This window comes from Chrysoperla carnea, chromosome 1 (genome assembly GCF_905475395.1).
Source record: "Chrysoperla carnea chromosome 1, inChrCarn1.1, whole genome shotgun sequence".
In the NCBI taxonomy this organism is placed as follows: Eukaryota; Metazoa; Arthropoda; class Insecta; order Neuroptera; family Chrysopidae; genus Chrysoperla; species Chrysoperla carnea.
The window spans coordinates 133,811,136-133,835,524 of record NC_058337.1 but is presented as its reverse complement, the minus strand read 5'-3'; the positions used below and the strand labels follow the sequence as shown (position 1 = coordinate 133,835,524).

Genomic DNA, 24,389 nt, shown 5'->3' with positions numbered 1-24,389 from the left:
CCAATTAAACCTCTAAAAATTAAAATTGATAAGTTGGTTAAACCCCTTAACTAATTAAAACAATGCATTAAATTGATTAAAAAATTTTTATTATTCAATTAAATTTCATGGAAATAATGACATTGTACAAATTTTTTTTAGACACAATTAATTGTGCCAACATATAAAAAGAAAAAAAAAACTATTTTTATAATACCAACATAGAATAATAACACCTATATTTTACCTACACTATTTGAAACGTGATAAAATTAATTTAGTATTAAAATATAAATATGAGTGACGTATAGATTTCACTTCTTGAATATATTTAAACACTTTCACAGAATTCCTATTGAGTTTACTAGCACACATATCAGAAGTAACATCTTCGTAATTGTTAGAAAAAACGTCTTCCGATTATTAAAAAATTACCATGACTGATGTTGTAATAGTTTCCGCATGCAGGACACCTATTGGTAAATTTTTGCTATCCTTTTTTTTGAAATTTAAAAATTATTTTCCCGCAGTTTTTTATTTTAATTTTTTTGTACTTTGTGTGTAGGAAATTTTGGAGGAGCATTTTCTGGTGTACGTGCTCATGAATTAGGTGCGGTAGTAATTAAGGAAGTAATTAATAGGGCTGGTGTTCCTGCTCAAGATGTTTCGGAAGTTATTGTTGGACAAGTAAGTATTTGTTTATTGTTGCACATATTGGTATACTTTCATCCCCTCTCCTAAATATTGTTATATTTACTTTATAAATTGCGTGTTACTTAATTTTTAATATTTATCTTCCTTGAAGGCCTGTAAGGCTTCGCTTTATACAATTCTTAAGTATTTTTCCTGTTATCTTATTTATTATCAACTTCTACAGACCTTTTATACGTATTAGTGCCATGTCAGCGCCGTTTAAAAAAAGGACCCCGCAAAATAGAAACTTTTTCTAACTCACCCTAAAATGTTCTTTGGATCATTCAAAAGCTCTCATGGCCACAAAAATTTTTAACGAATATATTTCGAGTTACGGGTGACCATAGCTACGAATATATTATAGTTTTAGTATATGACTTGGAAAATGGGTTTCTGTGAAACTTTTTCAAATCGCCCAAAAATGTTCTTCAGATCGTTCTGATCAAAAGCTTTCACGTCCACAAAAATTGTTAACGGGTATTTTTCGAACTATGGGCAATTAAAGCTACACTTACATTATATAGTTATATATAGCCATAAAGTTTTTGATCATAACGATAAAGGACATTTTGGGGATGGTTTGAAAAAATTTCACAGAAAGCCATTTTTCTAGTCATATACTAACACTACTAATATATTCGTAGCTTTAATCAGGTAGCTCGAAAAAAACTTATTAAAATTTTTGTGGACTTTATAGTTTTTGATCAGAATAAACCAAAGAACATTTTAGGGTGAGTTTAGAAAAAAGTTTCACAGAAAGCCATTTCCTATCTTAATATTATATAAGCGGAGTCCTTTGTTTCCAGGAGGAAATATGACTTTTCATGAGTATTTTCACACTGTATCTTATTTATCTTCTCTATCTTAATTACTTGACTATCAAGTTGATAACAAATAAATTTTTTTAATCTTCAAATTAATTATTTTATCTCGTAAGATAAAAACCAAATTGTTTACTTTGACAATTAAAAGTTTTATTTTTGGTTTTTATAGACACTTACTGCTGGTCAAGGTCAAAACACAGCACGTCAGGCAGTATTAAAAGCCGGTTTTCCAATTGAAACTCCTGCGTATTGTGTTAATATGTTATGCGGATCAGGTTTGAAGTATGTATATGGATAATATAATTAGCCTCCGTATGCATGAGCCGCACCAAAAAAGCTATTTATAAAAAATTAACATTCATTACATTCATTTAAAATTATTATGTTGAAAGCTTTGAAAAAAAATCTTAAAAATTTTTTGGCAAATTTCAAAACTAACCGATATATGTTAATTTTAAGATCGTCTTTTTTTTGCACATTCAAGCACACGCGGAATCCTCTTATTTAAATTTTCTACAGCCAACTTTAGATTAAAAATATTATAACCCAAGCCCAGCTGATTAGTTGAAAAATTGCGACACATAAATTTCAAAGTTTCGACACCATGATTTTTATACCATGTATATATGAAATATATCAAGGTATACTAAGTTTTTTCTTGCTTAAAAATAAGCTTGTAACGCTTAGAAAAGAGATATCAAGCTGAAATTTTTATAGCGTGCTTAGGACGGAAAAGTGAGGATGAGGTCGTAAATGAGAATGAAATTCAACTTTTGTTTGAAACATTTCTCGTGAACATCACTGTTTACCCGCGAAATACAAAAATATAGTATGTATTGTAGAAATATCAGTTGTGTGTAAGTGGCTATCTAAGAGTGGATATCTTTTACTTATTTGACATAAAAAAACAAACGATTGTGGCATCAACACATGTGGCATGAAGTAGTCGTTCCTGATTTGAAAATTTCCTGGTGCCATTAAGGCATAAACAAAACTTTTTATTTATTATTTAGCAATTACATAAAGAAAAGGTTTTTTAATGCGACTCGAGCATACGGCATATATATACCTATTTATTTAAATAAAAATTCAAAAATATAAACTAATTTACATAAGAATCATCTTCAAGGTTTATTATTTAAAGAGCAAAGTTCATGTTTAGAAAAAAAATGTATTGAATTCAGTGCCGGGTTTGATTATGATAGCGCTCTAGACCCAAGGCATTGCAAGGAGCCTTTTTTGTAACAAACTACAGAGCAACCTTAACCTACCGGCTTGTGAAAGAAAGCTTGCACCCTTGGGTAAGGACGACCCTGAAGTCATATACAAATTTTAAAATCAACATCAACAATTTAACCTAAACTTTTCGGCATTCCTTAAATTTTTTCGACCCAGGCCCAGGTCTCACGGGCCTATAAGCCTTAATCCGCCACTGAATAAATTTTCTTTTTCCATTTTTAGATCTGTTATACTTGGATATCAAGCAATCAAAAGTGGTGAGGGAAACATTATAGTAAGTGTTGGGCAAGAATCTATGACTATGAGTCAACATACGATATTATTACGGACTGGTATTAAATTAGGGCAAGGAACTTTAACGGATAGTTTATTAGAAGATGGACTTACGGATGCGTTTCATGGTGTACACATGGGTGTTACTGGTAATCTATTTATTTATTTATTTTTTTTTTTTTTGAGGGTGCAATCGGGACAATTGTATCTAGGTGCCTTAAATAACATATCCTTAGTAAATTTTTATAAACTGTATATTAAAAGGCTGCTCCTCTAACATTTTAATTAATTAATAAAACATTTATTCATTAGAAAATTTTTGAAATGCGTGACCGTTTGGGAGCAGGATTGTGCGCAAGGAATCATCCAAGGGAGACTTTGTCGACCCAGATTTCACGGAAATCATCGTGCAAAATTGAAGACTATTTTTCAAAAGTTGAGCGAACAGCTATCTAGCTAGTTAGTGGAAAATGCATTTCATAAATGGCTTCATTTACAGAACTATATTTTTAGTTTAAATTTATTTGGTTTATACAGAGTTTTGGAAAAGTTTTTTCTGTGTCACGCAGAATTAACTTATTAAAAAATAGTTAACATTTTTACCTACTAAAATGTTCTCTTATTCGAAAAAATAGAGATTCTTGTTTTTATTGATTGACCGTAAACCATGAACAAAAGTTTGAATACCACTCCTCCCCCTTGTATGATTCCTGTGAACGAGCCTGATACTTATCCATGACTCCAAATAAGATGCTCATTTCCTTCTTTAGTGATTGATCAATTGTTGAATTTCGGTTGTGAAATGTGATATTTTATGTTTAAGCTGAGGAAGTGGCTAAAAAATATAACATATCCAGAGCAGATCAAGATGAGTTGGCAGTAGAATCACAACGAAGAACAAAATTATCATATGAAAAAAAATTATTTTCGAAAGAAATCGTGCCTGTTGAAGTTCCAGATAAGAAAAATAAAATAATCGTTACAAATGATGAATTCCCAAAACCTGACACAACATTAGAAGGTTTAGCAAAACTTAAACCAATTTTTAAAACGGTAAGTAGCATAAACGTTTTGTGCATAAAAAGGGGCACTAGCTATATAAATTCAAAAATATATGAAGAGTGCATCTTTTTTTCTGCACCCTGTACAAATAATTATGATGAAATTTATTTAAAAAATTTAGGATGGAACTGTAACACCTGGCAATGCGTCTGGAATTAATGATGGAGCGTCAGCTGTGTGCCTTATGTCATTACAAGAAGCAGAAAGGCGAAATATCAAACCATTAGCAAGAATTGTTGCTGTAGCCCAAACTGGTATAGAACCATTAGTCATGGGCTTAGGACCAATTACTGCTGTCAACTTAGTGGTTAGTATTTATTATAGGAACATACTTACGTAAATCCATGTTTTAAGGGATAACTAGGGATAATAATAATAATAATAATACATAAGTATGGCGTACCGCAAATGGGTCCTTAGCACCTAGACCAAGTGGTCCTCCTGCGCCCTCCTTGATTCGAAGGCGCGCGTCTCCGGGTAACAGATTATATTTTAAGCAAATGAAGCGGTTTCATACTGTTGAGGCCAGACACCACAGCTTCATGGCTGGGATTTCTGCCGTGAATCCAAGGTTTCGGACCCAAACATTCTAAACTGTCGATTGAACTACCACCTTCATAACATGGGGATCTCTGATGACCCCACTTGTAGGGCCTTTACAGAGGACGATGAAAAATCCATACATGTTGTTTGCACTTGCAGAAACCTACAGGGCGTCAGGTTTAGAATTTTTGGATCCGAAACCTTGATTTATCATTTCTCCCATGGAGAAATCCCCATGTAGATGTTGTGGATTTATCGCGTGGCGTGTGGAGAATTCCTGGCGGAAAATCTGGTAGCTTTGTGTGTATCGTTTGGCCTCGACAAAATCCTACAGCTTTATCTACTTAAAATAGCAGCTCTTATCTTGAGACGTCTCGCCTTCTACTGATAGTTTGTTCTCAAGAAGGGCACAGAGAACCCTTTGGTCTAGGTGCTAGGAATCCATTTGTTATACTCCTCTTATGTATTATTATTATGATAAGTAATAAAATTTATCAGATTGATTCCTATTCATGTCAAAATTCTACTACAAATTATAATGAAACCATTTTTATTTTCAGTTGAAAAAGGCAAATTGGTCGAAAGATGATGTTGATTTGTACGAATTAAATGAAGCATTCGCAGCACAAGCAATAGCAGTACAAAGAGAATTGGGTGTATCGCCAGAAAAAATTAATGTTAATGGTGGTGCAATTTCATTAGGTCATCCAATCGGCGCTTCCGGCAACAGAGTATTAGTTACGTTATTATATGCGTTAGAACAGCGAAATGCTAAGAAAGGTGTAGCATCGTTGTGTATTGGCGGTGGAATGGGTATTGCTATTGCGGTTGAACGTTTATAATAATTAATATTTACGAACAAGATTTATAGCTTTTTTATGATCGTATTAATATACAGTATTATGTAAAATAAAATATGTAATTACTATTTATTCGCTCTTAGGTTAGAGTAGCTGTTCTAGCGTGATACTCACTTAGACGATAGGATCCGTTGTGAAGCAGTTTTATAACACATCAGCAGTGTTTTGACGTCAACGAATTTCAGGTCTGAGAAGTCGTCAGAGTGAGTTCATCTCCTCATGGCAAGAGCTAGACAGTGACAGGGAAGATGAGACACCGTTTCCTCCCCCCCCCACAGCTCCTGCAATAATCGTAGTACACTGGTAAGATCGGTCGTTCAACGTAGTTGTTGCCTAGCCAGTGTCTTGTAATATTCGCAGATTTTGCTTATAGAGGCTCTTTGAAAGGATATGAAAATCTTCGAAACTCCTAAAGACCATATCTGCCTTGTAGTACAACAAATGCGTTCCTCCTTCCATCTAAGATTAGCCTTTTTTAAGAAACCCTCATTGAGAAGCAGTTTACAGTTCGTAGATGGAACTCCCAGAGGTCTTTTGATGCTCGTTTTATTCGGTCTTACAGGACGAAAAAGTACTCTGTATCTTATTTTGACACATTGCACACAGTAACAATCTGCTAGTTAGCTCAGGTGCCCTTGACTAGGCTGGAAATTGCTGTTGTTGTATGACTTTATTAGCTTAGTCTAACAACTAGTGACTGAACAAACATTTTCCATAATTTTTCAGAACACTTCACAGATATGTTATTGCAATGTTCCCAATCAAATAAATAGGTTGGAGTGGGTAAATCAAGTTTATTTATGATCGTTTTAATATACAGTATTACGTAAATTAAAATTCGCTTGTCTTCACATGGAAAAGTTTTTTCTTCAGTGTGAATTCGTTTGTGTTTTTTTAAATGGCTTTTACAGCCAAATGTTTTATCATAAATTTCACATGCAAAACGTTTCTCCCTCTTGTGAATTCGTTTGTATCGAATTGACTTTCTGAGTAAATGATTTATCACAATCTTCACATGAAAAAGGTTTTTCTCTAGTATGAATTAGTTTTTGTGAATTTTTGTAAATGTTTTATTACATTTTTCATATGAAAAAAGTTTTTCTCCGGTGTGAATTCGTAAGTATAGAGTTAAATTGCTTTTCAAAGCAAATAATTTACCACAATACTCACATGATGAAGGTTTTTCTAAACTGTGAATTAGTTTGTGTATATTTAAATGAGTTGTTTTAGTAAATAATTTATCACAAGATTTACATGCAAAAGGTTTTTCTCCGGTGTGAAATCTCTGGATGAAAATGAAAATTTTATAAAAAAATTATTTTTAAATAAAATTTCTGGTATTTTAAAATTGATTTACTTTAAAACATTTGCTTATTTAGAATTTCTAGGTAACACTTATGTGTTTTATTATGTACATTGGCATACATATGACGTTGAACGTGACCTAATTTGACGCTCAAACTCAACGTCAGGCGTCAGCATGAAAATACTAATACACTTAAATCAATTAGTAGAAATAGACCTTTTTCATGAAAAACAGAAATGCTTTTTGATAATTTTCAATGAAAATATAGGTCAAGTAGAGCCTGTAACTCAAAAATTACGCATTTTTAACAATAAAAACACAATGAAAAAAATTTTTAAAAAGTCACAATATTTGAAATATTTTAAAACGATTTTTTTTTTTGCTCCACCGCACACGTGATCTGTAATAAAACAGTGTCAACAGTCCTATTAATATATCAACTTTAGTTTCGCGAGTTTTCGGATCGTTTTCGCCAATTTGAATTTTAATGATTTTCATTGTCTGTTTTCTCGGTTAAATGGCTTCAAAAAAATCGGGGAAAAAATTAGCCCATTTATCAAAACATTTACTTTCATTTAAAAAAAAAGAAAAAAAAAATGTGAAAAAGGTCTATTCCTTTTTTGTCATTTAATTATATGTTCTAAGATAATGTTTACAACCTTCTTGTCATTTTATATTTAAATCAGTAGAGGTCAGGCTCAGTATTTTGGAGTAGGGAATGATTGTTAGAGATTAGGGTTGTTCGGACCTTTTTCCGATCTGTTCCGATGTTCAACGACTTTTTGTATCTTAATTTATTTATAATATATTTATTTATGTTATAATGTTCATAATAATTATGTTTTCCAAGTATAATTGTTTATAAATTTAACGTTTCATTTTTGTAAGATTCGTTCTGAAACAAAAAAAAATTATTAATTTTAATTTATTGGTACAATAGAAGTGCGAATTTCAACTTCAGATTAAGAGGTTATAGCAAGCTCCATATTCTAGAGGAAACTATCAAACCGAAATGGAAGAGAATTTGTAAAGTGATACAATTTTCTTTCTCTATACTTGAGAGTAACGTGTACATTCGGGAGCCCGTTTCAATTATACAAGCAGCCATAATGATTAACTCTGGTATAACTGAAAATCTTAATTAATTTCGGAACACTGGCTAGAGAGAATTAAATACAGAATATTTTGATGAAAAATTCTAAAATCATTATAATGGAGATAATCGCCAGAAAATTTGAAAGATTCTGCATTGGTACTGACTTCAATATAGTCCCACGGGACTAGAAACTTTTTATTCCACACTGACTTCAATAAAGTTCCAAAGGACTAGACATTCCTTTTATTTCATAAAGATTTCAAAAGAATCCCACAGGAGAGGACACATCTTTTATTCAATTATTATTGTTTTTATCTCGCAACTTTCTCTGTGAATCGATCTTCTAAATACAATAAACAATTGATAATAATAACAGGGGTCGTTAGCACGTAAATAAAGGTGTCTTTCGTGCCCTCCTTGAGAATAATCTCCCACCCGAAATCGAGGCGTCTCCGGATAAGAGAGACCAGGCGCCACGCAGAAATCCACAGCTACTTCACCGAGATTTCTCCCAGAGTTGGTAGATTCAAGTTTTCAAACTCAAACATTCTAAACCTGACACCCTGCAGGTTTCTGCAGATGAAAATAACATGTATGGAGGTTTCGAAGTCCTCGATATAAGCCCTACAAGTTGAAGCAACAGAGATCATCATATTATAAAGGGGGTAGTTCAATCCCTAGTGTCTCGTCAAGAGTCTCATCACCCTTCTCAACTGTGCTCTAGTGTGTTTCAGGTTAACACAATCGCGTGGTCTAGCTCTAGTTATACACAGTTTATCTTGTCGCATGCTTTGCGCGAAAACCCTGTAATCAAAATGGACTTGTCGTAACCATTCCTTGATTCGTTAAATTACGGAGCATATTGCTGTGATAATGGCAGACTCAGATGAAAGGAGCGTTTAAGATGATCCCTCTCGTGCTACCGAGTCCCTCGCTTCATTCTCTTTAACGTCAAAATGGCCTGGTATTCAAAATCAGTCTGACAACAATTAATACTTACGAATGAGTATGTTTACTTCCAGACAATACAATATACGCTGATTGTGTCTCCTTTTGCTTTGCTTGTAACATATTTAAAGTGCCTAATGGTGTGTCTGTTGAACTCATCTTTTTCATTAAACCTTCCTGTTCATTTTTCTTGATACGTTTCTCAATTTTATTTTTACCAGGACCTTTACCATGAAATTTATGTGATAAATATCTGAATGCCTCTTTTGCATTTAAAACACGACCTTCATCATCAATATAATCCAATTTAACGTTCGGTTTATACGTATCTTTTTCTTTGAAGTCCATTGTTGGTCCAGAATATCTATCACGACGTCCAAATTTATCGTCATCTCTGTAAGATCAAATAATTTCTTGTTCAAAAATTGCTGAATATTAATAGGGAATATTCATGTATTTTTTAATTCATTGTTTACACCGTTATAACGATTATCACAGAATTTACAATCGTTTTTATTAAGTTTTCTAATAAAAAGCCGTAGAATAGTATAATTTAATGAAATACCATGTAAAATGTAAGTAATTAATATCAGTATGTCAACCAATTTGACAAGCCCGTACTATGATGTCAAGTCCGTATAAAAATTTGAATTTCCGTTTTAGAAATTTTTAAATGCCCTCACTGAATTTGTACTTTTATTAATTAATTTTAAGTAATTAAAAGAAATTAATTACTAAAATAATGGTTTAGTTGAAATGTCCAGTCATTAAAGTTACGGAAGAAAAATATTTGAACCAAATTTAAATTTCATGAATATTCCCTATTGTTAGTTCGATAAGAATAATTTAGTTAGCATACAGAAAACTCAATTGGTTCTTAATTTGTAGATTTCGAGATGGCAAAAACAAAGAAAACACTTTATTAAGTACACAAACTATGGTTATGGCGTAAATTGTAACACAAGATAAATCGGTTTTTAAAAGTACGAAATTATGATTAAAATTTATGCATCCAAAATCTGAGATTCTGATTTACTTATTGAGACCTTTTCGAATCACATGAAGTAGAAAATAAACAGTTAAATTGTGATAAAGCTTACCCATGAGTTTTATCTTCGATTGAATAGTTTTTAGCTTGAAGATGAGCAAAACGTGATGTTGATGGCCTATTCGAATCTTCTTTATCCAGATAGCCTTTACTCATTGCAAGTTGTAACGCTGCAGCAACTCCCGATCCTACATCTGGTTCTTCATCTAAAATAGGTGCTTCCTGATTTATAATTTCACTGACACGAGCTGAGGATGTTCCTTGACCGTCAGTATCAACGGCTACCCATGAACCACTCATACCATTTGCTGTATCCATTGGTTCATTCGCTGAATATTTTAATTCCCGTTCAAAATCCTATAAACAATAGAGTATTTGTTCAAATAACTTGTAAATACTAAATTAATCTACAGTATCCAGAATTTGGGGAAATGTTCTTCTTGTTATTATATCTAAACAAAAGGATTACAGACAACTTACAAGTAAATCTTCCTCTTCATCACGATTTCCAGCACGACCATATGTGGGTATGTCACCAAGTGTCCTACAAAATTCAGCTGTTGAATTAAGAACTATGTTACCAGTATCTTCGCTATTCATTTCCTGTTCTGCGGGTTCCAATTTCACTTGTTCAATTATATTAGTTGGATTCTTCGGTTCTTTGAGTTTTAACATACGAGCTTTATGTAATGCCAATTCTAATTCGTTATCTTCTGGTTCAATTTTTACATTTTCTGGTTTTATATTCACACCTAAAATAAAATATTTCGATATATTATAGAGCAAACATTTTTCTATTATCCTTGGTGGCAAAAATTTTCAAAGTTTTTCCTTAAAGCTTAGTGCGGAAGAAATTATTCTTTTTTTTTGCACTTGTACGTGGCTGAAATTTTGTTAGAATGTTAAAAGTGCCTAATTTTTCCCGTATTCCTGGCTGATGTTCAAAATTAACGTCAATATTCTGCTCTGAACATAATGTAAAAACATCAGCCTCGTATTAGGTCGTTGTTTTTATCCGATTAACCCCTCCACTTGGGGGTAGCTTAGATCGCAGGCGTCCCCGGATTCGTGGCTGATGTTTTGACAAACTATTTTTAATATTTTGTCAAAATATCAGTCATGTCGATGTTCTGGCATTTATTTTAGTAACCTTGAATCACGCACCTTTTCGCGAATAATAGTTGCATGTTCCTCTTAGGCTATTAGACTAATAACAAATAGCTAAATTGAACTTACTTGGAACATCGTCGATATCCAGATAATTATCATTATCCCGTTTTCGTCTCGATCCTAAATCCTTTAAATAATCATTTGCACTACCTTCAGTCGCATTCATTTGTGCCTCAAGCTCGTCAACCTTCAACATTTTACCCTTCTGCCGTATTTTACGTACTTTTTTCTTTGGCTTCTTAAATTTCGTTAATTCTGCCTCGGAATAATAATCCGATGCAATTTTTAATTCGGGTAAAGCCAATGTTTCAACACGTTTATTTGCTAGTTTTGCTTTAATTGACATTAATGCTTCATGTCGACGTTCCACAGAATTATCGTTACCAATTGTAAAACTTTTCTTCTGTTCGCCCCCAATTTCTTCATCATATTTTGATAGAACATCTTTTCGTTTCAACATTCCAAAATCGTCCAGTTCTTCATTATCGTATGGATTATAATCCAATTTTTGTTTTTTACGTTCGATATTCTTTTTATAATGTTCATTATCGATTAGGTTGACGTTGACTAAAACATCTTCATCATCTTCTAAGATAGCTTTATCCTTAAGTGTTAAAATTGTTGTGGAGCCTTCTTGAAATGATTCGACATCATGTTCAACCCGTAATCCTTTTAAACTTTTTTGTGAGTATGCTTTGTTACGTTGTTCTCTGGTGGCAGCTTCAACTAACTGCCCTAGACCTGTAGAATAAGAAAAGAGAAGAATATTATCTAAAATTTTTAATATTCTAGAATATTTTGGATCATTCTTGAATAATTCCGATAATTCTAAAACATTCCAGATCATACGTAACCAATTGCATCATTTAAGAATATTCTGGAACATTCCAGCAAATTCTAGAACTTTATGGGAAATTCTAATACATCATTACCGCAAAACAGATTTTCGACTCGATTTATAGGATTATCTATCATCACAACAGTAGATATTCATTGAGAAAAGTGAGGATCCACAAGAAATTGATTGATTATTTTGTACCTTTTAGTTCATCTCTAAATATTATAAATACAAAAGTGAGTTCGTTTGTTTTTATTCTGCGCTTTCACGCAAAAACTACTGAATAAATTTGAATGAAACTTTACAAAAATATATAAGTCATTCAACAGAATAACACAAAGGCTATAATTTATAAAGAGAGCAGATACCCGTCCACTTTGCTGGACGATTTCGAAAACTACTTAATGGTTTTTAATGAAATTTTACAATAATATAGTTTATTAAGATACTGGCAGAGATATTTTAAAAGACTAAATAATTTGATTAGAATAGATTTTTATGGAAAAGTAAACGCGGTAGTTTTAATTTTTAAAATGGAAATTGCCCAGTATTTCTTAATAACACTAAAAATCAGATACTAACCTAATTCTTCATCCAATTCCTCCAAAACTTTAGCACGTTTGGCAGCCTGATCTTTTTCCCGTTGAATTTGACGATTCTTTTCAACCCAAGCGGTTGGATCGTCATCACTATCCGATTCACCAAGTGTTTTTGTTTTAGCCAATTTTTCCTCATACTTTCGACGATCTTTACGTTCAGATAATTTACTCCGTATCTTTTCTTGGTGCGTTTTTTGTGCAATATTTGTAGCGGGTTTATGGTAAAATTCACCCAAATCATCTTTTAATCGCCCATCTTTATTTTCAGTGGTTGTATCAACTTGTAATGGTTTTAAACCTAATTTTGCACGCAATCGATTTGTTTCTTCGATAGATAGTGATTCTGCTCCGGCTCCGCCACCACTACGATCTTCATGTCTTTCACGTTCTGGCGATGGTTCTGGACTGCTGTCGACTTTGATGGTAATCGTTGGAGGGGGTGGTGGAGATTCTGATCTTGTAATTTGTGGAGGTGATGGCGCTAAGACAACATCTGAATCTGTAAATAAATTAATAATTTTAAAATGAATTTTAATTTTGGGGGTGAATTTAAAATTGTTGTCTAGCAACAAAGATTATTAAATTTCTTAGAAGTTGACAAGGACCTTGAAAAAATATTCGATATTACGAATATTTAAGGCAGTATTCTGGTCCAGAAATTTGAAGAAATCGATTTTTTAATAGATATTTTTAAAGGTTAGACCCTTAAGAATTTGTCCTTGAACGAATTTTTCATAATTCGAATTATTTTCAGAGATACAGCGGATTACTGATAACGAAATTCGAAATGATCGTTCTGTACTGCGATCTTCTACTGCTTCAAAAGAAGGCAAAACAACTCGGTTAGACTTTACAAGACACCTTAGAAAAAGAAAAAATATAGTACTCTAAATAGTAGTAGTATTAGTGCAGTAAATCTGTAAACGCTACAACGCACACCCTAGCATATTGATCATTTGTACACACAGTATAGCTCACAGCACAAAGATAAATTGAACAACGTTGTCGCTTGAACAATTTTACTTTTCGATTAGATCAAAAAGTATAAGATAGGGGAGAAGGCTCTCATTAGTGATTGCGTTCAGTCATAAAAACGTAAAACGCGCGGAATAACTCATTAAATTGAATTTAAATTTGAAAGTACGAATCTGCCAAAACTATCTGAAGGAAAAATTGAAATTTATAAAGTTTATTCCATTCAATATCAAAGAAAAATGTAAAATTTTATGTAAATACAGTGGTATTAGATTAAATATTCGTCAAAAACGTATCTTTTTTATTGTTTTTATTTTTCGTAAACTAAACGTTTAATTACATCCTATTTAGGCGTAAAGTATCCCTAATTTGTTTATTTACATATATCTAGCTTTGCTTGCAAAGTTATTTTCTTTAGGAAAAACATGTCAAAATTTTCGTAATTTTTTTCTAAATAGCATAAATTCTGTGTTAAATATCGAAAACTTTGAAAATTTGTAACAGTTAACAGAGAAGATCAATGCTTCTACAATATTTTAGGAATTAGCTACTTCTTAGGAATTGCTCGTGCAAAGTTACTTTTTGTCGCATGTCGTTAGAAATACCTTAAGAGATTCCATGTAAATGTAGCCTTTGAATATAATTAAAGCTACTCGAGCTACGATGTATACATAGAGACTTAAATTAGTGTTTTGGCGCGAATTTCAAATATTTTCAACCTTATATATTAATATACATTTAATAATTTAAGCTGCATTTCGTTTGTTTTTAAACTTGTTTATAAAATGAAGGAGGGGGGCGTTATGGCAGGTTATTTTTAAATTTCACTTGTTGCCACAGTGACGCTAATTTTTGAACTTATTTTAATGAACTATACTCCTTTGGCTAAGTTGTACAGTTTTTTTGTACAAGTAGATTGCTCTCCGTATTTTTTTGAGTATTCCGGCTACAAATTGTTCAGGAGAAAGATCTTTTTCTACCCTTAAAAGGGAAAAAACCTATTGATGCGCAAGTATGGGCCAAGTGCAAGAAATTAACTAGTCCAAGAAATTAATTAAGACGACATAATTGACGTTTTTGCACGGACCAAAGCCAGGAAAAAGAAATTTTCAAATTGATTAATATTAAAAGAAATATGAATTATTTATCTGTCTAAAGTTTTTATATATATATATATATATATATACATTTATCTGTCTTGTTTAATAGTAATATTTAAAAAATTATATTTCAATAAATTAAGTTACTTTAAAAAAAAAAAAACTGGATCAAAATTAACGAAATTCATTCTATCAAAAAGGGCTCCGCACGCATCGAACGGGGCCTAAGGCGGCAGCAAGCCTAAATCCGTCACTGATCTATACACATTTTTTATCGCAGAAATTATACCGCTCTTTTAAACACAGAAATATATAAGGCACAAAATTTAAATTTAACAAATTGTTTCATCTTCTGGCAATGTCTGAAAATGACAGATGGAAGGCTGATCGAACAAAGAAAAACAGTCTGCATTTACCTATATCAACAGCATCAATCCATCTTCTTTTTTATGGCTCATTACTGAAGCCTCTGAAAACAATCAAAAAACCAGCCAATCATAACAGTCTTAAACAAAACTGCCAGTTTATTTACGTTTAACAATTTATAATAATTAAACTGGCAGTTAATCAGAAATGATTTAAAACTATAAATATTTGGTACATCCTGTAGATAACCAGATAGTAATCGATATAACTTATCGTGAAGTCTCCCCTGACCAAAAGATTTATAGTTTTAAATCATTTTAAAAGAATGGCAAAAAAGGTATTTACCTTCGCTATCGTACGAATGTCTTGACTTATGTTTCTTTTCCTTTGAGTGGTGATGTTTTTTGTGATGGCTATGATGATGATGTCTACGCTTTTCTTTCTCTCGTACAATTTCAACAGATGTGCTACGATGCCGTTTCCTAGATTCTTTAACTTCTTTATCTTTATTTTTACTTTTTTTACTAGTTGAACCCATTTTTTATATAAATTAATAACAAAAATCAATGTCAAAATATTTTAGTTGAAGATTTTAATAACGTATGAAAACGTCCATCAAAATATAACTACGAAAAAATTACGAAGAGAATTGTTTCTACTTGTAGAAATACCTACTCACGAATGCCTGATCCACATCTACAAACTGTAAAAACTCATACGCCATTAACATTTCATTACACAATGTTTACTTAATTATGTTAATATATCGTAGGGCAAACAAGGGGCCAGAAAATTATGTGGCAATATAACCTTTACTTACTTGAAAAATCTAGTTTCTTGCGATGGATAGACAATTTTCAAAAACTGTTCCGCGATATTGCCTAGAGTTAAACATTTTAGGTGACATCTCAGAAACTTTATGTATAAAATTTTTAAAAATGATTGATTTTTGGACCAAAATCATTCTAGGTAATGATTTTTTACCTTACAGTTGTATTTTACGAGTACAATATCCGGAATAATTTCCCATAACAACAGTGTCAAATTGACAATAATTTTATGACATAGGTCATAAACATCAATTTTAGTTATTATGGAGTTATTTTGAAAATCTTGTGGGTATATGCGTGGGATTATCAATAAATAATATTTTTTTAAAATAACAAGTTAAAATTATTATGCTTGAAATCGTTGAAACAATTGTAATTCCATTTGGTTTAAAAATTAATATATTACTAGTGTTGTTTAGTATTAGTTTATGGCAAACATTATACTGCATTTTACGAAGTTGTTTACCAAGCAAATCTCCAGAATGGTCATGTAGACTTGTATCTATCATCCATGGAGCAATTGCTGGAATAATTGGAATGCAACAATGTTTTGGAAATCCTTGCCCTTTGCTTATTAAAAGTTAGTTTTTTTTATACCATGTATCTATGAAATATACATAGTATATTAAGTTTCGTCCCAAGTTTGTAACGCTTAAAAATATTGATGCTACGAAAAAAATTTTGGTATAGGTGTTCATAGAATCACCTAATTAATCCATTTCCGGTTGTCCGTCCGTCTGTGGACACGATAACTCAAAAACGAAAAAAGATATCGAGCTGAAATTTTTACAGCGTACTCTTAAAAAGTGAGGTCAAGTTCGTAAATGAGCATCATAGGTCAATTGGGTCTTGGGTCCGTAGGACCCATCTTGTAAACCGTTAGAGATAGAACAAAAGTTTAAATGTAAAAAATGTTCCTTATAAAAAACTAAAAAACTTTTGTTTGAAACTTTTTTTTGTAAACATCACTGTTTACCCACGAGGGCGTTAATTAGGTGCAAATTTTATAGTATGTATTAATATAGGAATATCAGTTGTGTGTGTGTCTATTTAAAAGTGAATATCTTTTGTTATTTACGTGACGTCAAAAAAACAAATGATTGCGCATCAACACTGTCTATACATGGTATTTCAACAATTAACTCAGTCAATTGTTTTTTTTTCACTTGTTTTTAAATAAATTTAACAACAGTTCAGAATATTCTTAATGTTAATTAAATCAGCTAATCAGCTCTGGCATGACGAGTCTGAGATTTTTTAGGTGCCTTAATATATACCGACAAAATCATCAACAAAGTGTAGTAGAATTGTAAAAAAGAGGTTAATTTTGGTTCGGAGACAAATAGTAAGTAGGGTATACCACCACAGCACTTCACTTAAGTTCCTACTCCTCCCCTGAGGGGTGAAACTAAGTTGTATTCTGAGGGCATCCCCTACGTGTTATCATAATTTTTCCGGACCTCGATGTAACGATTTAACTCAAACCTGAATGTATGATTTCACCATACTATACATGAAGAACTAAAAAAAGAACTATAGGTTAAAAAAAGATGAAAAAAGTAAAAATTTTGTAGTTCTCGCCTAGTTTTCGAGATACAGCCGCCGAGAAACGTATTTGTTCAGGTATGTGTAGGTAATCAAAACTGAGCCAAGGTCTTGTTATTGCCTACCTTCTGAAAAATCTCAACAATCAGGAAAAACTTTTAACAACTTCTATTTGGTACGTCGTCGGGCATTTACTCGGGTTGCAATACAATTTGTCGCAATCTATGACTGATTTGGAAACGAATATATTATTTTGGAAATTATAGGCTTCTTTAGACAGGAACTTGAAATGACATAAATATTCTGGGATTAATTCTTGAATTACATATTTCTCACATCACAATTTTTCTGTTTTAGATCAGCCTAGTACAAATGTACAAAGGCTTCTTTTAGCAGGGAGTGCAGGATACTTCATACATGATTTACTATGGTGTTTAGTATATAAAACGGAATCGTTTTTAATGCTTTGTCATCATATATTTAGTTTAAGTGCACTAATACGTTTGTTTTCGCGGTCAACATCAGGAGCTCAAGCATGTTGTGCTCTAGGAGGGGCAGAAATTACTAATCCATTACTTCAGTTAAGATGGTTCTTAAGATACGCCGGCCATAGGGAAAGTATTATGTAAGTTAACATTTAGTCTGTGCTGTTTTTACCATAATTTTGAGGAGTAGAGTTTTTGAATAAACATGACGTTATACAAAAGGCATACACGTAACTCTTTTCTATATACGAATCAATTCCCGCCTTGCTTTTAAGGGCAAATAACGAGGCGTAAACAAATTTACACGTAAGTGTCTAAATTCATGACGTTCAATCTTTTCTTTCGTGTAGCATATAAGCTTTTCGTGGAAGCATGTTAACTTTTGAGGGTTGGGATTCAAAATATTTATTCTTCATGTTAGGTCTTCAAGTCAATAAAAATTCCTTTTTCCAGTAAGAGAACATTTTATTATGTCAAAATGAGATATTCAGTCACCTATTTTTCAATAAAATTAATTCTGTGACGTACATAAAAAACTTTTCCAAAAATTCGTGCGTATCGACCTCTATATCGCGATGTATATTGAGCGAAGCTAAACCGTTTAGACAAAGTTAAAAAGAAGCGTTCATTCGTCGCTGTTGTCATAAGGGCTAGAACGCGAAGCATTTGGTAAATTTACGGAAACGCATAATATATATATATATATATCTTATATATATAGGAGACTTTCTATAGATATAGATAGATAGTCACTCATCACGATATCTCTGAAACTATAAGACCTAGAGAATTGAAATTTGGCAGGAATATTCCTTTTGCCAAGTAGAGGTCAGCTAAGAACGGATTTTACGAAATTCCACCCACAAGGGGGGTTGCGGGGGTGTTCATGAATAAAAAATTCATATTTTTCAATTATGGCTTTTAATAGTTCAAAACTTGGTCAGAATGTTTAAAATTACATTTAGAAATTTTTTTAGCCCTCGGAGGGTAGAAAGGTGTAGCGAGAAAGTGGGAAGGAAATATCGAATATTTACAAATATACCTAAGTGGGGTATCAAATAAAAGAGCATGACGTGTACATTACAAAACTGTTATCCAACGCAGGGAAATGTGGAGGGAGGGGTGCAAGTGGGGATGTTGCCCAGCAAAGCGGGTAGTTCTCAGCTAGTATATATATATATATTAAGTGCTTCGAGTGAATTTTTGAAGCAGCAGAAGCTGAAACTTGAAGAGCATATTCTTAAGGGTCTAACATTTAAAAATATGCACACAAAAAAATCGATTTCTTAAAATTTCTAGACCAGAATACTGCCTAAAGAAACGCGACAAAAATTTTCATGAATATTCTCTATTGGATTTGATTGAGATTGAAATTTAATTTATTATTTATTTTTTTTTTTAGTTTTATGATAGCAGAATGTCTATTTAGCCTCTTATTTTTTATGGTCCGAATTTTATGTGGAACATTAGTTATGATAGTGGTAAAAACCGATTGGGAAATATGGTTGATGTACTTAATTCTGTATTTAATTTCATGGTTGTTTATGTTTAATATAATCACATACTTCAGAAAACGTATAATGAATGTTCACAATCCTCCCGAACACATGGCTCAGGTTGATAGTTGACTTTTTTTCAAGCATAGTAATATTTAATCGTAACATTAAGAAACTTGTAACTTTTCTATTATATTTTTTCAAGAAATAAACTTTGTTACATAATTAGAAAAATAATCTAATTTTGGAATAGCAGGCTGTAGCTAAAATCTCTGTTGTTAAAATTATATTAGCTTTTAGAGTTCTTAAAAAGGCAAATTGGACTGTGTTGCGAAAAACTTCACATGTATCTGTTCTGGTTTCCTGCATATAGACTTTATTTTATTTGTTATACATCGGGCAATTTTATGGTCTGTCTTTTTAACACATGTTCGAGTTTTTTCCGTTTTTATACCCTTAATTTTATTCTCCTTAATTTTGTCCCTTTCCGTTTGCTCGCCCGTACGTCTATCCGTTCGTGAAAACGATAACTCAAAAACGAAGAGATATTAAGCTGAGATTTTTATAGCGTGCTCAAGACGTAAAAAATGAGTTTGAGTTCGTAAATAAGTAACATTGGATCTTCTAGGAACCATTTTGTAAACCGTTAGAGAACAATTTTTTTCATAGTGTTTTTATTGTTAAAAATGCGTAATTTTTGAGTTACAGGCTCTACTCGACCTATATTTTGATAAAAAATTATCAAAAAGCATTTCTGTTCTTCATGAAAAAGGTCTATTAATATTATTGCTATATATTAATTCGAATTCTATGGAATCCATAACTTTATCGCTTAGTTTTGCATTCCACAGAGTTTTGTATTATTTTCAGTGATCTTCTGCGTGTAATATGTATTTAAACGAATCCTACCCTCTATATTAATAAAAAACCATCTCGAAAACTGTTCGAATAATCTTAGTTTCAGATAATAATGATAGATTGGTCATTTGACCTTTTTAAAAAATGAGTTTCGGCCAGTTTTTTTTACTATTTTCGCCAATATGCATCCACTGGAATAAAAAAATAATAATTCATCTTTAAACTATTATAAAAATAAATTTTTTATTGACATGTTCTTTGAACAATCTGTCACAAAATCACACACTTAAATTGTCTTGCAATATATTAACATCCATTTTCTAACTAATTCCAGTAAACACTATTTTCGCCGTTTACGATTACGATCATCCCTTTTACGATCGTAATAACTCGATTGATATCGATCCTGATATCGTCGATTCGGTTCATGTCTACGATTATTTGGTGGGGATTGTTGATACGGTGAACTATGACTCCATTGTCCTCTTAAACTAGCTTCGGATAGTGGTATGGGAGACATTGCGAATGGCATTTCCATAAGAGATCGTGGTTTTGACCGTGAAAAATCTTCTCGAGGAGCTCTCGATCGTGGAAAGTCTTCTTCAGGCGCTTTTGATCGTGGGAAGTCTTCTTCAGATGCTTTTGATCGTGGAAAGTCTTCTTGGGAATTATTTGAAATCTGTTGATTTAATTTTTGGTTCATAGATCCGTTCATCATGAATGGATTTATTAAAATTTGTTCTGATTTTTTCATAGGTCCACCACCTCGTGGTGTAATTCGTAGTTTCCGATCGTAAAGAGATGTTCCTTCAAATAATTGTATCGCATAGTTAACAGTACATTGATGTTTATATGTAATAAAAGCATATCCACGATTTACTCCACGATCTTTCGGGAGAGATATTTCTTCTATTGGGCCTGCCTAAGGTATTAAGGTATATAATTAGTGTGACAAAATAAAAATTGTCCATATTTCGTTTATTTTGCGAGGTATCGAGGTTTCGGTAGAATATCAGAAAGTTGATACATTAGAGATTCAGATAAATCGCAGAATTTTTGAGTTTTAGAATTGCACTAAGAGTAAAACTTACGTACGGTAAAATGCTGATTTACAATATTTTTCTTATAAATATTATCGAAGATAATAAATGAGAACTCTAGGATATATCGAAATAAATCTCGATTTTTGCCCCAATTTCCTAGATCAGTTTTTTGTATTTTTAAAATACGTATTTTCGACTACCAAGTAGTCATCATCAGTAAGAATTAGCTAGTGATTACTCTTATTATGAATGTTACTCTTTGCTAATTTGGTGGCGGACTGCACCTTTATTTCCACCAAATTAGGAAAGACTAACATTCATAATAAGAGTATAATCACTAGCTAATTCTTACTGATGATGACTACTTGGTAGTCGAAAATACGTATTTTAAAAATACAAAAAACTGATCTAGGAAATTGGGGCAAAAATCGAAATTTATTTCAATATTTTTCTTATTATAAGGGTTTTCAATTCAACAACTTTTTATTTCTTGGTAAACTATATTCGAATATCAGAATCAAATTGGAAAGCTGTACTTTTTCTCGTGTGAATTTTCCGTTACATCGAAAAAATATAAAATATCTGGGGTTAATTTTAAAAATCAAGATTATTAGATAAAAAAACCTTCAAACTCGAATCAAGGAGAGAATATTCGAAAAATTTTCGCTAAATAAATACTAGAGTAGATATTATTCATTGAAAATCAAGATGGGCGATAATATTTACATTTAATAAAATACTTTAAATTTCACATAATTTATTCTTGAAAGTAATAATTTTTTGTAATAAATCTTAGAATTACCTGTAAAAATAATTCATAAATAATTTCGTCATTGACACGATTACTTAAATTCCCACACCAAATCGTACGTGACTTTGTATCTTCGTTTTCCATTTTTTTTTAACCTCTTATTTAAAGTAAATTAATAAAACATTTTAAATTAACGGCTGGGACTTTAAACAGTATTTAAAATTAAAAAATCTTTCAGTTTTGTAAGTTTTAACTATTTTAAATTCAGTAATAAATATTCCACAATTTTTTGTATTATTAAATAGAAATTAGATGTAGATAGCGTTTGTTTCCTATTTCAAACGAACAAGTTTTTATGCAATTAAATTATGGCGGGAATTTTAAAATTATTTAATACTAATACTTAATATTTTTATCTTTACGTTTATAATTTTCAATCAATAGTAAAAAACGCTTAAATTTTATTTTAGATTTTAAAAATGTTTCATAAATCAATACGAAGTATATTGAAAACACAATATCGATTTTACGTAGCAAAAATCGAGCAACAAACTGAACACTTACCACTTGAAGAAATTGGAAATATTATAAAAATAAAACCAGAAAGATTAGCTGCAGCTTTTCGAAAGAATGCAAAATTAAATCGTACACATTCTAGTCATTGGAAATGTTTTTTCAACACTTTAACAAATCAAGGTTTTAAACCCGAAATATGTTTAAGTATGGTCACAAATTATCCCGAATTGTTATATAAAAAAGAGAAGGATTTAATCAATGGTTTAGAAAATTGGAGAAATTGCCAATTTGGTGAGAGCGCTGCTATTCATCTTCTTTCAACTCATCCACATTTCATTGATATTCCATCTAATCAAATTTACGAACGTACAAATAATTTAAGCTCGTTAATATCGTCAAGAGTTAAAGTTAAACAGTTAATTGAATTAAATCCAAACGTAATGGTCGTAAATTGGAATCAAATAACACAATCTATTGATTATTTAACCAATATTATGAAGATAGAAATGTCTGAAATTTATAAATCAAGCGCGTTACAATTACCTTTGGAAGAGCTACAATGCCGACACACTTTTTTGGTACGTTTAGGATTGTTTAAACCACGTAACCCAAAAGCCAGTCCTTTAGATCCCTGTACTAATCCAAAACTACGACAAATTACTGATACGGATGATACAGTTTTTGCTAAAAGTGTGTGCCAAGTTAGTTTAGAAGAGTTTCGAGTTTTTCAACAATTGTTTGAGAGAGAACTAAAGAACAAAGATGATTTCAATGAAGATTTAGATTAGATATTCTTGTCCGCCATTGTGTTTCCTCTAGATGAAAGGATAAAAATCCAGTGTTGTGATCTTTATGCATCGTTTAGTAAATAATTTTGTCGAATTTCATTATAAAAAATGTCCATTACGTATACAAGTGTTGGATAGAAGATGAGTTTCAAATTATAATCGATGTATTTTTTAAATTGGTTTATCAAATAAAATTTTTTAATATGTAAAATTGATATTTTCATTTAACATTTTTTGAAATTAACCAATTGCAGACAATGTTGCCAGACCATTTCGAGCAAAAAACGGTAGTTGGTACAAAACGGTACAACGGTTTTAGCGGGAAATCAGGCAACACTGATAGCAACCATGGTATATGACGTCATATTACAACCCTGACAAAAATTAGCACCTAACAATCAATCAATCAATAATGAAATAGCTTAGAAAAGGAGGAACTTTAAATTTTTTTGAAAGTATTAACTTGTTTGATTTGTTTGCTTTATAATTATGAAATTATCTTGCTCCCCTGCCACCGAACTTTTAATTCACCTCCCATACGTATAAAAAAATATTTCAAATTGTTTTCTATATGGTATACAAATAGATATTTCAACTACCAAAAAGTCATCATAAGGCGTAATAATCCTCCAAAGCAATATATTACTTGTTGAAATTAGATCGTTTTCTCATTTTTTGAATATCTTTTAGAAAAAGGGTGCTAGATATATGATTCAAAATTTAAAAGTACATTAGTTTGACTATTTAATTATTCATACTATCACTGTATTCAATTAAATAATATTTTTATAAAAAAAATAAATAATAATAATTAACTCTAGTTTTTTGAAAATCTGATCCAAAACTGAAGAGCTACTGGCACTCTGGCAGGCCTAATTTGGATTATTATATATAAGATTTCTGTCAATGAAACCGTAGGTCTAATCAATGCTTTATTTAAAAAATCATTTTATTCATGAACTAATTAAAAACATTCTAAAGATATTTTAATAATGAGGAGAAACTGAAAAATATTACCGGTCTCTTTCAATTAGCTAAAAACAAGTGAAAATAAACAATTGGCTAAGTTGACTGTTGAAATACCCTGTATACACAGTGTCAACAGACTTTCTTAGGGAAATGGACTAATTAGGTGATTTTATTAACACCTACTATACT

The 24,389-nt window shown here is 31.6% G+C and overlaps 5 protein-coding genes across 5 annotated transcripts; 3 read left to right on the top strand and 2 right to left on the bottom strand.

Moving 5' to 3' along the window:
- The first annotated feature begins 287 nt into the window (after positions 1-287).
- On the top strand, positions 288-5,528 carry LOC123305660 (acetyl-CoA acetyltransferase, cytosolic). Its single transcript, XM_044887440.1, has 7 exons — positions 288-458; positions 545-666; positions 1,666-1,778; positions 2,958-3,157; positions 3,832-4,061; positions 4,192-4,377; positions 5,174-5,528. The coding sequence occupies exons 1-7, from the start codon at positions 416-418 to the stop codon at positions 5,453-5,455; spliced, it is 1,176 nt and encodes a 391-aa protein (XP_044743375.1). The 5' UTR covers positions 288-415; the 3' UTR covers positions 5,456-5,528.
- A 1,976-nt stretch (positions 5,529-7,504) lies between these two features.
- Positions 7,505-15,528, bottom strand: LOC123295175 (U4/U6.U5 tri-snRNP-associated protein 1). Its single transcript, XM_044876422.1, has 8 exons — positions 15,265-15,528; positions 12,462-12,977; positions 11,108-11,782; positions 10,352-10,623; positions 9,924-10,228; positions 8,876-9,217; positions 7,651-7,674; positions 7,505-7,538 (listed from the first exon to the last, which is right to left on the bottom strand). Exons 1-8 carry the CDS (start codon positions 15,455-15,457, stop codon positions 7,505-7,507), a joined length of 2,361 nt encoding a protein of 786 aa, XP_044732357.1. The 5' UTR covers positions 15,458-15,528.
- A 569-nt stretch (positions 15,529-16,097) lies between these two features.
- LOC123295168 (TLC domain-containing protein 5-like) lies at positions 16,098-19,425 on the top strand. The gene is made up of 3 exons (XM_044876410.1): positions 16,098-16,329; positions 17,652-17,919; positions 19,182-19,425. Exons 1-3 carry the CDS (start codon positions 16,098-16,100, stop codon positions 19,405-19,407), a joined length of 726 nt encoding a protein of 241 aa, XP_044732345.1. The 3' UTR covers positions 19,408-19,425.
- A 925-nt stretch (positions 19,426-20,350) lies between these two features.
- LOC123305662 (RNA-binding protein 7) lies at positions 20,351-22,152 on the bottom strand. Its single transcript, XM_044887442.1, has 2 exons — positions 21,979-22,152; positions 20,351-21,055 (listed from the first exon to the last, which is right to left on the bottom strand). The coding sequence occupies exons 1-2, from the start codon at positions 22,069-22,071 to the stop codon at positions 20,474-20,476; spliced, it is 675 nt and encodes a 224-aa protein (XP_044743377.1). The 5' UTR covers positions 22,072-22,152; the 3' UTR covers positions 20,351-20,473.
- Positions 22,153-22,403: 251 nt separating this feature from the next.
- Positions 22,404-23,387, top strand: LOC123305661 (transcription termination factor 4, mitochondrial-like). Its single transcript, XM_044887441.1, has one exon. It carries the CDS (start codon positions 22,407-22,409, stop codon positions 23,229-23,231), a length of 825 nt encoding a protein of 274 aa, XP_044743376.1. The 5' UTR covers positions 22,404-22,406; the 3' UTR covers positions 23,232-23,387.
- The last annotated feature ends 1,002 nt before the right edge of the window (positions 23,388-24,389 follow it).